Source organism: Gymnoscopelus microlampas (assembly GCF_963454915.1).
Source record: "Gymnoscopelus microlampas genome assembly, chromosome: 6".
In the NCBI taxonomy this organism is placed as follows: domain Eukaryota; kingdom Metazoa; phylum Chordata; class Actinopteri; order Myctophiformes; family Myctophidae; genus Gymnoscopelus; species Gymnoscopelus microlampas.
In genome coordinates this window covers 21,872,965-21,885,129 of record NC_139943.1, presented here as the reverse complement: position 1 = coordinate 21,885,129, position 12,165 = coordinate 21,872,965, and the positions used below count along the sequence as shown (strand labels likewise).

The following is a 12,165-nucleotide window of genomic DNA, read 5'->3' as shown; positions in this document are numbered from 1 at the left end:
TACTTTGACACAAATACATATAGACACGTATCTCAACAAGACTCATATCTGAGTCTCACACACACACACACACACACACACACACACACACACACACACACACACACACACACACACACACACACACACACACACACACACACACACACACACACACACAAGTCTTAACCATTTAAACCCTATATTACTTATTGACAGAGGTCCCCAAGGGGTGTATATTTGGTGTCCTCCTTTTTTCGCTATAGTCTACACCAAATCGCTTTGCCGAATATAGCCGATCTACTTCTGCTTGAGCTTGTATATTGGCTATTTTTGCCGAAAGTTTTCCTCTTCTAACATGCCTGGAATAGGGACGCTAGGGTTCATCTGGTTTGTGCCCCACACAGTGACACAGCCACTCCAGTGTTTAAGTGTTACTCTGCGTGTGTGTGTGTGTGTGTGTGTGTGTGTGTGCGTGTGTGCGTGTGTGCGTGTTGGTGCAGGTTCTCTCCAGAGGCAGCATCGAGGCGAGGGCTGAGCACAGCAGAAATGAATGCTGTGGAGGCCATCCACAGAGCTGTGGAGTTCAACCCTCACGTCCCTAAAGTAAGACCCAACACGCATACTGTACACTGCTATAACATGACAACAACACACTGTCTGTTAACATAGATACAACTCCCCCCACAATGTCCCCAAAATTACAACCTATTGTACACAAACCGTACTCATAGGAACCACTGCTCTACGGTTAAGAGAGTTTGAATATTTCATAATTATTTTTGTCATTTTATACTTTTATTTCACAGAAGTCAGTGTAGAGAGACAGGAAAACATGAGCAGAGACACGGGGTCCGACTCTAACCCGGGTCCCCATATGGTTCGCGTTAGGGATGCACCGATATAGAAGTTCTGGGCCGATAACGATGTTTAAAATAACAATTTGATATTTCTTTATTTAGTTTTCATTGCTATTTATTCCCATTTTTTGCCAGAGAAAGAAATGAATCTTCATCATAATACATAACTGTTCCAAACCTTCAGCTTGGTAGGCTGCGGTTATCCTTTTAGCCTTAATGTCTTGCTGTACCACGTGCTGTTTACATTTCTGTCTAATTGATTCAATCAATCAATCGATCAATCAAATCAATAGCAAGTGCAAAATTGATACAAACAACAGAAAAATATCGGCAACGAGGTAAATAGTCAACGAGGCAAATATCGTCCAGTACTGATATACAGCCGAGATGTATCCCTTGGTGTACCTAGTTTGTGTGGAAACCGTCCAAGCCACCCCGAATGGCCTTTGTCTCAGAATAACATTAAAAGGATACGAGGCAGAAAGTGTACCTTCCCAGAGACCACTCAGGACGTTATCTCAGGATCCAGACAGTTGTACGTTCCATAGTGGAGGCAGTAAAAGCCCTTTCAACCTGCTGTGAAACAGTGCGCTGAAATGCTGACATGAAGCAAAGCACAGTGAGAAATAATTATTGGCTGCAGAGTGTTTAACAGTCATGCTGTTCATACTGTACTGAACTTAATTATACCTCTGTACTGCACTTTGTATACAATACACCACTTTACCGGTAATGTATTCCATCGTATTGGTCTTATATACCGCCATACTGGACTTATTTGACTTATTTACTGAAGTGGTAAAAATATATACCAATATATACCACTGTACTGGATGTAATATACCATTGATTGTACTAGATTGCATATACCATTGGACTTACATTATGAAAAATAGCACCGTATTGGTGTTTATATGCTACTGTGCTGGTCTCTTATAGTACTGGACTTAATATTCCACTGTGATGGTGATTTCTACCACTGTACTGACTTTTATGCCACTGTACTTGTATTATCACCGTACTAGTCTGTCTTATGATTGTCTAAGGAGTGTGTTTTGCTCAAAAAGTCACTATGATGCTTAATAAAAATCTGCCAAAGGGTGGTACAGTGTGCAGACCCTTTATCTTCTGTTTTCAATATTGTTTGTCTACGGAGTCCATCTCAGAATGTTAGTTGGATGTGCAGGAGCACTCTTTTGTTGTCAATGGTGTCCATTCCACACACGCTGCGTGTGTGTTACTTTCAGTGTTGGAACACTTTCTACCCTCCACAGCAGTAATACAGGTTCAGGTTGATAGTATTATGTTATATATTTATGAATCCCCTAAAGGAATCCAACACCTTAATTTCCCCTCTGGTATTAAAAAGTGTATCTCATCTCATTAGCTTAAATGCTAATATACAGCATCATTATCTACTTGTGTTTGTATTTCTATTTTGTATAAATAGTTACTAATTTATTGTTATTTTCTGTATTTCTTTTCTCCCTTTCTTCTCTCTTTTTCCTGTTTCTCTAACTGCCTCATGCTGTCATTTTTCTCTATCTCTCTTTCCATCTCTCTATCGATCTTGGTCACATTCTCATCTCTCTCTCTCTCGACCTCACATTGTCCTTCTCTCTCTTCCTCACTGTGTGTGTGTGCGTGTGTGTGTGTGTGTGTGTGTGTGTGTGTGTGTGCGCGCGCGCGCTGTGTGTCCTCATCTCCTCTTCAGTACCTGTTAGAAATGAAAAGTTTAATCTTGCCTCCGGAGCACATTCTGAAGAGAGGTGACAGCGAAGCCATTGCCTATGCATTCTTCCACCTGCAGCACTGGAAGAGGGTGGAGGGAGCTCTCAACCTGCTGCACTGTACCTGGGAGGGCAGTGAGTGTCCGTACACACACACACACACACACACACACACACACACACACACACACACAAAAGTTACACACTCTCAGAGAGTTACATTTTTCCCATATGCACACTTGCCCCCCTCCATTCTTTTTTTTTGTCCCAAAATGACAGGTTTTGTGGCCATTTGTACGCTGTATTATACAGCATCACACACAATTTTGAATTTGAATCCTGAAAAGTTTTGGACATATGAGGTTTCCACCTGACAGAGATGATATACACAATGACATATTCACGCATGCACACACACATACACACACACGCGCACGTGAAAAAAATGTAAGATGTGTGGAGACTAAGTTAGCCTACCGTCAGTGTGCATACGAAGTTGTACGCTGATCGGTCCAGCGGTTTATGAGATTAGCTCAGGACAAACACACACACACAGACAGTCCCTCTTAGGGACAATGTCCACCGAGCCGTTGTTTCCCGGCCGAAAACGCCAAGGCGCTCGTCTTCCAAACGCCCGAGTAGAAAATATCCCAGCTCTCTGAAAGCAGATAAAAACACACCACACGTGAACGCGCGAGCGCAAAATAAACGCTCAGCGCCTTCATGTGGTTAATTGCCCATCTCTACTCCGCCAGATATGAGAACATGACATCAATGGAGTTCCACTGCGTTGTGCAGCTCTGAATGAGAGCGTGTGTCTGATGGTGTTTTAATCCACTAAGACCGGGAACGCATCTGTGTCATTTTAAGATTTCTTTGGCCTATTCAAAAGTAGCAGATATACAAGCTCATGAGCTTGTAGATCTGCTATTTTTTATCGTTTTATTTATATATATATATATATATATATATATATATATATATATATATATATATATATATATAAATAAAACGTTTTAAAGCGAATATTTTTAACTCCGATCTGCGTTTTATGGGGGTACCTGGAACAACATATTTTGAGATGGGGATCCGTGGCCAAATACATATCATTTTGGTTGGTCCTTGACATGGAAAGGTTGGCGCACCACCGACATAGCAACATAGTGTTAGGATTTAGAAAACCTTTTTTTTCTTTCTTTTTTTTTGGCCGCAGACACCAATCTCAAAATGCTTTGTTCCAGGGACCCCCCCCCCCAGAAGCAAAGATTTCAGTTACAAATGTTTGCTTAAAAATATATATATATTCAAAGATTTGCACACATTTTCAAGATTTTTCAAAAATAGCAGATCTACAAGCTCATAGTGCGCTCATAATGAGCTTGTAGATAGCCAAAGAAATCTAAAATGACACGAATGCGTTGGCGGATTGAATGGGTTAAGCACAGACCCTGTGTCACTACAGAACCGTGATGGGAATTGGCGACGAGCTTAATACTGTCAGCTCCCACGACACGCTCAAGGCTTGCTTCTGGCTATGAAGCCATCGCTCACAGCCAGCTGTAACGTGTGAGCAAAGCAGTACAAAGACATCAGCAACATACACCCACATTATCACAGGGGAGATAAACATTTTTATTCTCATTTTAACCACATGGAACCATACCCCGGCGTCCCTATTCTGGGGATTCATTCTGCTAAATAAAATAGAAGATCTCACAAGTTCTGTTTTCGTCGAAGAGATTTGATGTAGAGGGAGAAATAGACAAAGTATATACAGTAGTGTTTTAATGGCTAGAGAATTTTAAACGTTTGCCATTTTTGTTGATGTTTACTGTTTAAAGGTTTAGGAGTCACACCCCACACACACACACACACACACACACACACACACACACACACACACACACACACACACACACACACACACACACACACACACAGCAGTGAGTATCAGTGCAGAGCATGCATATCCACACATAAACAAGCATGTATGCCCACAGGCAAGGACATAATATTACTCACTTGATAGTTGATACCTTTCACACACACACACACACACACACACACACACACACACACACACACACCACACACCACACACACACACAATCTTACAAAACACTTCAATGATTTGCATCTTTACTATATCATCTGATTGAGTGCGTGTGTGTATGTTTGTGTGTGTGTAGCATTCAGAATGATCCCGTACCCGCTGGAGAAAGGTCACCTCTTCTATCCCTATCCTATCTGCACAGAGACGGCTGACAGAGAGCTGCTACCAAGTAAGACACAAACACATGCACAGTGCACAGTGCACACACACACACACACACACACACACACACACACACACACACACACACACACACACACACACACACGCCGCATGGCCACTTTACTGTTGATGAGATCATACCTGTCAACCCTCCCGTTTATCCCAAGATTCTCCCATATTTTACCCTTCTCTCCCGCTGTCCTCCCGTTTAAATATTCTCCCGTAAATACCCCCTCCCCCTAGAAAAACAAAGGCTGTTTTAGTTGTTTGAACTGAACTGTGGTTGGGAATATTGCTTCCTTAGTTTTGTTGAACAATCGGGAAGTGGCCTTTTGTTGTCCATTGAAGGAACTGGACTGCATTGTTGTTGAACTGTTTGGTTATTTTTTCCAACACAAATTACTGGGTTCATCAGAGGTACTGTCTTTTGACTGGTTTAAAACTCGGTCAAACCGCCACAAAAAAAGGAAAGAAAATGCTGCACACATTGTGATGAGCATTCATTCACCACCATAAAGATTTATCGCATAGACTAATTGAATTACGCCCCAAAAACGTATTGACAGATTACTAGATTATAATAATCAGCCATACAGTAGAGAGAGAGAGAGAGAGAGTTTAGTAATCAGTAGAGTTTGTTTGCCCTCAGGGAGCACATTAACTAGATTAATTTGGCTCAGGATACACACACACACGCACACGCACACGCACACGCACGCACACGCACACGCACACACACCCTTCCCTACTCCTGCTAGTGTATTCACTGCATCACTTCTCTGGGTTTTCTTCATTAGCTATACATCTCAGTGTTTAAGCTCTTTATGGTGAAATCTGCCAGGTGCTTAACAGACGTGTGTTTTTAATTCCTCAGGACATTGTTTACAGCATGTGTGAAAAGTAGTAGCAGTTAAATACGGTTCATAACCTTTATTTGAGACACAGAGAGAGTTCATTGGAGTCCTCTCTGAACAGTAGTGTGTGTGTGTGTGTGGGGGGGGGGGGTAGAAACCTGGTGTACTAACCTGATCAGACGTGTCTGCGCAGGACAGGCTGCTGTTTGCATATGACAGCTGTACACTGTTCCCCCTACAGTACAGTTGTTAACCACTGACCTGAGAACAGTTACTACCTCACACTGTTTCCTACTGTACATGACATTGATTTGAGCTGAAATCCTGACTGCCTGTAGCTGACCCTGGTACTCTCTGTCTGTGTTTCTATGTGTGTGTGTGTGTGTGTGTGTGTGAGTGTGTGTGTGTGTGTGTGTGTGTGTGTGTGTGTGTGTGTGTGTGTGTGTGTGTGTGTGTGTGTGTGTGTGTGTGTGTGTGTGTGTGTGTGTGTGTGTGTGTGTGTGTGTGTGTGTGTGTGTGTGTGTGTGTCTCTTTGTGCTTGCGTGCGTGTGTCTTTGTGTATGTGTGTGGAAGCAGTGTTCCATGAGGTGTCAGTGTATCCCAAGAAGGAGCTTCCCTTCTTCATCTTGTTCACGGCTGGCCTCTGTTCCTTCACCGCCATGTTGGCTCTCCTCACACACCAGTTCCCTGAACTCATGGGAGTCTTCGCTAAAGCTGTGAGTACCCACATGCGCTCACAGCGACTATTTTGCGCCACACATAATTTAAATGACGGCTTCATTTCAGTGGTTTTGTTGTTTTCTTCCCCGACTTCTGTCTGTGTTGTGTAGCTAGGTAGAGAGCACAATAATAACTAAAATAAAAAAATCACTTGTGGCATAGTGCCCTTTGGGGCCCCTTGGGATTTGGCGCCTGGGCAATTGCCAGGTTTGCACAGTTCATGTGCCGGCGCTGTTTGATCAAATGCCACCTGTGCCTTTAGGTAACCTGCACTAGACTGTGAAACCAACTAGCTGATAACTGACACCGACATTCACCCAATCAACTCAAATGTATTTCTGCCGTATTTATTAGGTATCTGCTGTAGCGATAGCCAGATACCAATACAAACTTTACAAGCTACTCTAACCACCAACCACAGGAGGGCACTCCCCTGCTCCTCACTGTGTAGGTCCTTATCCCCTTTACTCTCCTCCACCTTCCACGTCACCTCTTCATCTCCTCACCCGTCCTCTCTTCCTCCCCTCTCCTTCTCTTCTCCTCTACCTCAGTCAAGCATTTTCATGTCAAGGACCCCTACATTGATATGTATTTGGCCACGGACCCTCATATGAAAAATAATTGTGCCGTGTGTCCAAAAGAAGATTTGTTAAAATGTTTCAAAATTATTCAAAAGACATTTTTTTTACTCTCTTGAAAATGGCAGCTTCCCACTTTGAGAACCTCTGCTCTACTTCACTTCCTCCTCCTCCTCTTCTTTCTCTTCCTCTCTTCAGCAGCCTGTGGTTAAGTGGTGTAGGAATGTCTGTGAGCTCATCCTCTCTCTCTGATGTGACTATCAGTAGATCTCATCTCCTCTGATAGCAGGAGGGGTTCGTGGGGGGAGGGGCGGGGGTTCTGTTTTGGTTGGAGCGCTGAAGCACCGCATAGAGCTGTTAGCACACACAACACACACACACACACTTTCTCACTCTGGCGAGCCTCAATTCAAACGGCGTGCATGTGGATTTCTCTGAAAACTGTAACCACGAGAACACGTTTGTGATTTCCTCATGTGCAAAGTGGAGGCGACCTCAGTGGCGATGTGGGGCGCTGTGAGGAGGCTTGAAGTCTTCACAGCCTGCCTTCTTTTGCTGTTCAAAAATAGCAGGTATACAAGCTCTATGAGCTTGTAGATCAGCTATTTTTGAAAAATCGTGAGCATTTTTGCAAATCTTAGAATATATCTCTGCTGTCTGACAACCAGAAACCAGCTAACTCCAAAATGTAATTTTTTCAGGAAATGACGAAAACAAAAAGTGGAGTTAGGAGGTTTTGTTCATCATTGATAAGAACAGCTAAATACCTCCAAGCTCACAATGAGGTTGGCGGTCAAAAGGGGGTGGAGCCTGGAGTCAGCAAAACCAGCTACCTCCACCCCCCTTTGGTGGACTTTGCTGGTTTAGCAGAGAGTTTGAGGATCCAATGGAGTTAGCTGGTTTTGTCAGAAGCACTTTTTAATACTTTCCATTGGTTCAATATTGTTTTAATCAACACACAGACGTAAAGGGTGTTCAATAGCACTGATTTATGGAGAAAAATGCAAAAGCAGGAAAATGGAGTTAGCTGGTTTCTGTCGGACAGCAACAAGTACAAATGTCTTCTAAATCCTACGTTTTAAAAGAAAACGTAGTTGCTATATCAGTGGTGCTCCAACTTTCCCATGTCAAGGACCCCCAAAATTATATGTATTTGGCTGCGGACCCCCATCTCAGAATATGTTCTCAGATGAAGCACAGATCGGAGTTAAAAGGTATTGCTTTAAAACATATACATTTTCAAAGATTTGCACAAATTTTCATGATTTTTGAATGGCCAAAGAAATCTAAAATGACACAAAATGACACAGATGCGTTCCCGATCTTAAAGGGTTAAAAGGGTTAAGTTAGAGATGTGCAGTAAAAACGGCGCACTTTTGTTTGATTAAATACTTTATTAGTCAGAAATGTAAACAGCACGAGGTACAGTCAGACATTTAGGCTACAAAAAACAAAAAAGTCCTGGGCAATTGTTTCAACTTGAACATTTGTGCGGTTGAACTGAATCACTGAGCAGCAGAGATGTTATTTCAACTTGTGACTTTTACAAATGATAGATAATGTGACTGTTTGATTGAATATTTTATTAGGCAACAAAATGTAAACAGCACAATTACATTTATAATACTTTGTCTAAAAGGTCCATCCAAAAAAGTCCTTGCGGTCTTGTTTTCATTGGGGTCCTTGGTATACAATTCATAGACTGTAGTAATACACATGTTTACTAATCGCCACGGTTAATATCCAGAGCAGTGTTTCTCAACCACGAGGTCAAGACCGAAAAATGGGTTGTTGAGATATCACGACAGGTTCACAGATGAAGAACAATGGCAAAAGAAATACCAAGGCTGTCTTAATGTTTAATCTAATCCATCTATTTCTTCAACAAATCTGTAAAATGTGTGTTTTATAAATGCAATAATGCATAAGGTCTTCTCTAAATCCAGTGCATACCAGAGTCAGAGATGTGCTAACGTCTTTCAGGAAATAACTTATTCAGCAGAAAAGCAGAAAATTGATTAATCCACGATCATGGACCCTGACTAATTGATGGCTAATCATCTGAGGGAGTAGCCCTAAGAAATACTCTGATTAGTCTTGGGAGTGTCTTTACAGTAGAAAATATCATTGAGGTCTCCCAACTTCCTACGAGATCTTAACCCATTTAGACTGGGAACCCCTATACGTAACTATACCTTTCAATCCGGGAACCCCTTTTCCAGGGAAGTATCTAGCAACATAATTTTGTTGTAATTTTTTTGATAAATATTTTTTAGAATCGGCCTCAGGTCTAAATGGGTTAAGACCCGTAGTCTCCTTTGTTGCGTGTCAGAGTGGTTCTGTCTCCCTCTTCTACCACTTCATGGCTTTTATCTGACAAAGTGAAGCCTCCATGACCTGCCATCCCTTTGACAGAGCCCCTATCCCCCTCAGAGCCTGTTGCCAAAACAGTCATGCCAGAGCACAGGGTCTGGGACTATAACACTGAGGGAGACAGGTCTCATATAGTCATGGAAAACTGGAAAAGTCATAGAACTTTTCAAGCTGTTCCCCCACCCCTTCCATGCCTGGGAAAGTCCGGGAGAATGATGCTTAAAAACATTTTGGAAACATGCCGGAATTTCCGGAAAACTAAGGGCTTAGACAAAAAGAATGTGGCACTTGAACTTGTGACATTTAAGAAATATTATTTGTCAGGGTAAAGTCATGGAAATGTATTTGCCAAAATAATTGCATAGGAACCCAGGGAGTCAAAGGAGCGATGTTTGTGATGATTCAACATAGAGGTAATAACTACCAGTGTACCTTATACAGTGTTGTGAAATACTGTATTTGTACACTGTGAACAATATTTTTGGTGGATAAAGGTGTCTGCTATCAGCTAGTTGAGTTTGTAACTCCCACCTATTCCTTTTCACTATCTCCCTCACTGGTTATTAATATTCCACCTATCCCTTTTCACTATCTCAGTATCTCCCTCTCACCGGTTATTAATATTAGTGTGAATGTGTGTAATGTGAGTTCTCTTGTGTTGCGTCAGCTCTCCGGAGACAGCCAGTTGAAGTGTGTTCTCTAAGCTATGTCCTCCTTGTCTCCTCAGTTCCTCAGCACACTGTTTGCTCCTCTAAACTTCATCATGGAGAAGGTGGAGAGCATCCTGCCATCCAGCCTCTGGCATCAGCTGACCCGCATCTAAGAACCGGACCAGGATCCAGGCCACTGCAACCCCAAACCAGGCTACTTAAACAGAAAGCAGACTGCTAAACAACTCAGACTGGACTGACACACACACACACACACACACACCTTTGTGCCAAGCTTATGGAGGACGGACACATGGGACAGAGTCCAACAGCAGAGGAGCAGAGGAGGGGGGAAATTAAAACAAACGATGGAATTGGTTTTGACTTTATTTGATATGTTTTCATTTTTTGGGTTTTCAATCTCATGTAAAACAGTTTTTTTGTTGTACAAAAAATAGGTGATCAATTGCCATCATTAAAAAGTGAAAAGACAAAAAATACAATAAAGGACTTTTTGTGTATTGCTGCAAGCAAGCTTCTTCCTCTGCCATGTTGATTGAAATGATGTTCTTTGGGCAGCTTGCACAGATGTAGGCTGAGGACGTGTGAGTTTGAGCCAACTACCACAAATGAAGAAATTCACAACTAAACACTGGTAAGTTAAGTTTGATTCTTGACCAACCCCTTTAACAAACCATTATTGGTACAGTAGGTTTCCTTGTATTCTTAAGATCAGTCTTGCTGGTGGACTTTAAATGAACACTAAACCTTACACTATATCCATATATATCGGTGCTCACTAGAAGATGGTACAATTTCTGTCTAATCACTCTCTCAGAGGCAGGCTGTGGACACCTTGAAAACGTACAGTGACATTGGCAGGGATATCAAGTTAATGGAATCAATAATTTGTCTTGTAACCACGTTGCATCAATATATATTTTTTTAAGGTTTGAAATCCCTCTGTCATTGGCAGTTACGTTTCCGAGCTATCAGCCTACCTCAGACAGAGCTAGAACAAATGGTACTGTCCTATAGTGAGCATGAGTGAGGATCGATTATGGAGATACGGTTGAGGAAAGGTGAAGTGTTCCTTAAAAATCCACAATTCTATACAAACTGAAATATTGCTGGTAATTACTTTGGAAACATTTTGTTGACCTCGGACTGACAACATTTTGCAATGGAACCGATCAATCTCCAACTGCTTTCTAGTGATTTCAATGCTCTTCTACCAATCGTACTGTGAATTCTCTCGGTTACTCATTTGTGTCACTTTGTTAGCTAGTGGATAGATGCTTGGAGAAAGCTCAGGTTTTGGATTGTTGCTGCTAAGCCGTATGCAGTGCAACACATTTGGTCATAGACATATGTAGATGCTGCATTGGTCACTGAATAGTACATCAACATCGCCGCCATATTGGCAGGGGAAACTTCCCATAACTCCAGTGCAAGAAATATGCCTCAGTTGTACAGTATATTGAGTACCTGTGACTAAAACCTTTTTGTTTTATAACCATTACTATGTTAAGGTAAGATACTTCATTATACAAGAGTGTTGCACAAAAGTTGTGAAAATGGCTACCATTTTTTATTATATATAGTACATGTTTCACATTTTGTAAAAAAAAAAAAAAACTTGAAAGCGTTTGAGAATTCAATGAGTTATGATTTTTATTTATTTTAATTGTGGAGGGGACCTCCTGCTTCAGTAGACTTACATGGGGCATATATATGCATCAGGAGGCACGGCTTGCCCCTGCCAGTATGATGGGCGTGTTGATGCATGGTTCCAATGAACAGCAGCAGCCAACGCATGCTGCATGTATACATCTACATATGTGGACAGGTAACTTAATAGCTGGTGTACAAGCTAAGCAGGTGCTGTGACAATATACTGTCCTGTGATAGGCTGGCTAGCATGACAGGAAGTGAAGAGAGGAATTACATTGGATGTGCAGACTGCTATGGTTCCATATACTGTACATCTAAATTTTCTTTTAAATTACATCAGCCACATATTTACATAAACAAATTAGAATACATTTCAGATAGACCTTTTTTTCCCTCCCATTTGGGAGAAAATAAATACAAAGAAATGCACATGGAAAAAAAGCATTTACAGCAATTTGATGCTAGTTAGTTG

General features: G+C 41.8%; 1 protein-coding gene across 5 annotated transcripts in view; it reads left to right on the top strand.

Moving 5' to 3' along the window:
* LOC311047175 (suppressor of tumorigenicity 7 protein homolog) overlaps positions 1–10,530 on the top strand; it is a 55,444-nt gene extending 44,914 nt beyond the window's left edge. For 2 of the 5 annotated variants that reach the window (XM_084059810.1, XM_084059814.1), the window contains 5 exons: positions 483–585; positions 2,554–2,710; positions 4,759–4,851; positions 6,272–6,414; positions 10,097–10,530. In XM_084059810.1, the coding sequence (XP_083915936.1) occupies positions 483–585; positions 2,554–2,710; positions 4,759–4,851; positions 6,272–6,414; positions 10,097–10,192 (592 nt within the window). In that variant the 3' untranslated portion in view covers positions 10,193–10,530. The remainder of the gene's footprint in view (positions 1–482; positions 586–2,553; positions 2,711–4,758; positions 4,852–6,271; positions 6,415–10,096) is intronic. The other 3 variants (XM_084059813.1, XM_084059812.1, XM_084059811.1) reach the window with 3 other exon arrangements.
* Positions 10,531–12,165: the final 1,635 nt, after the last annotated feature.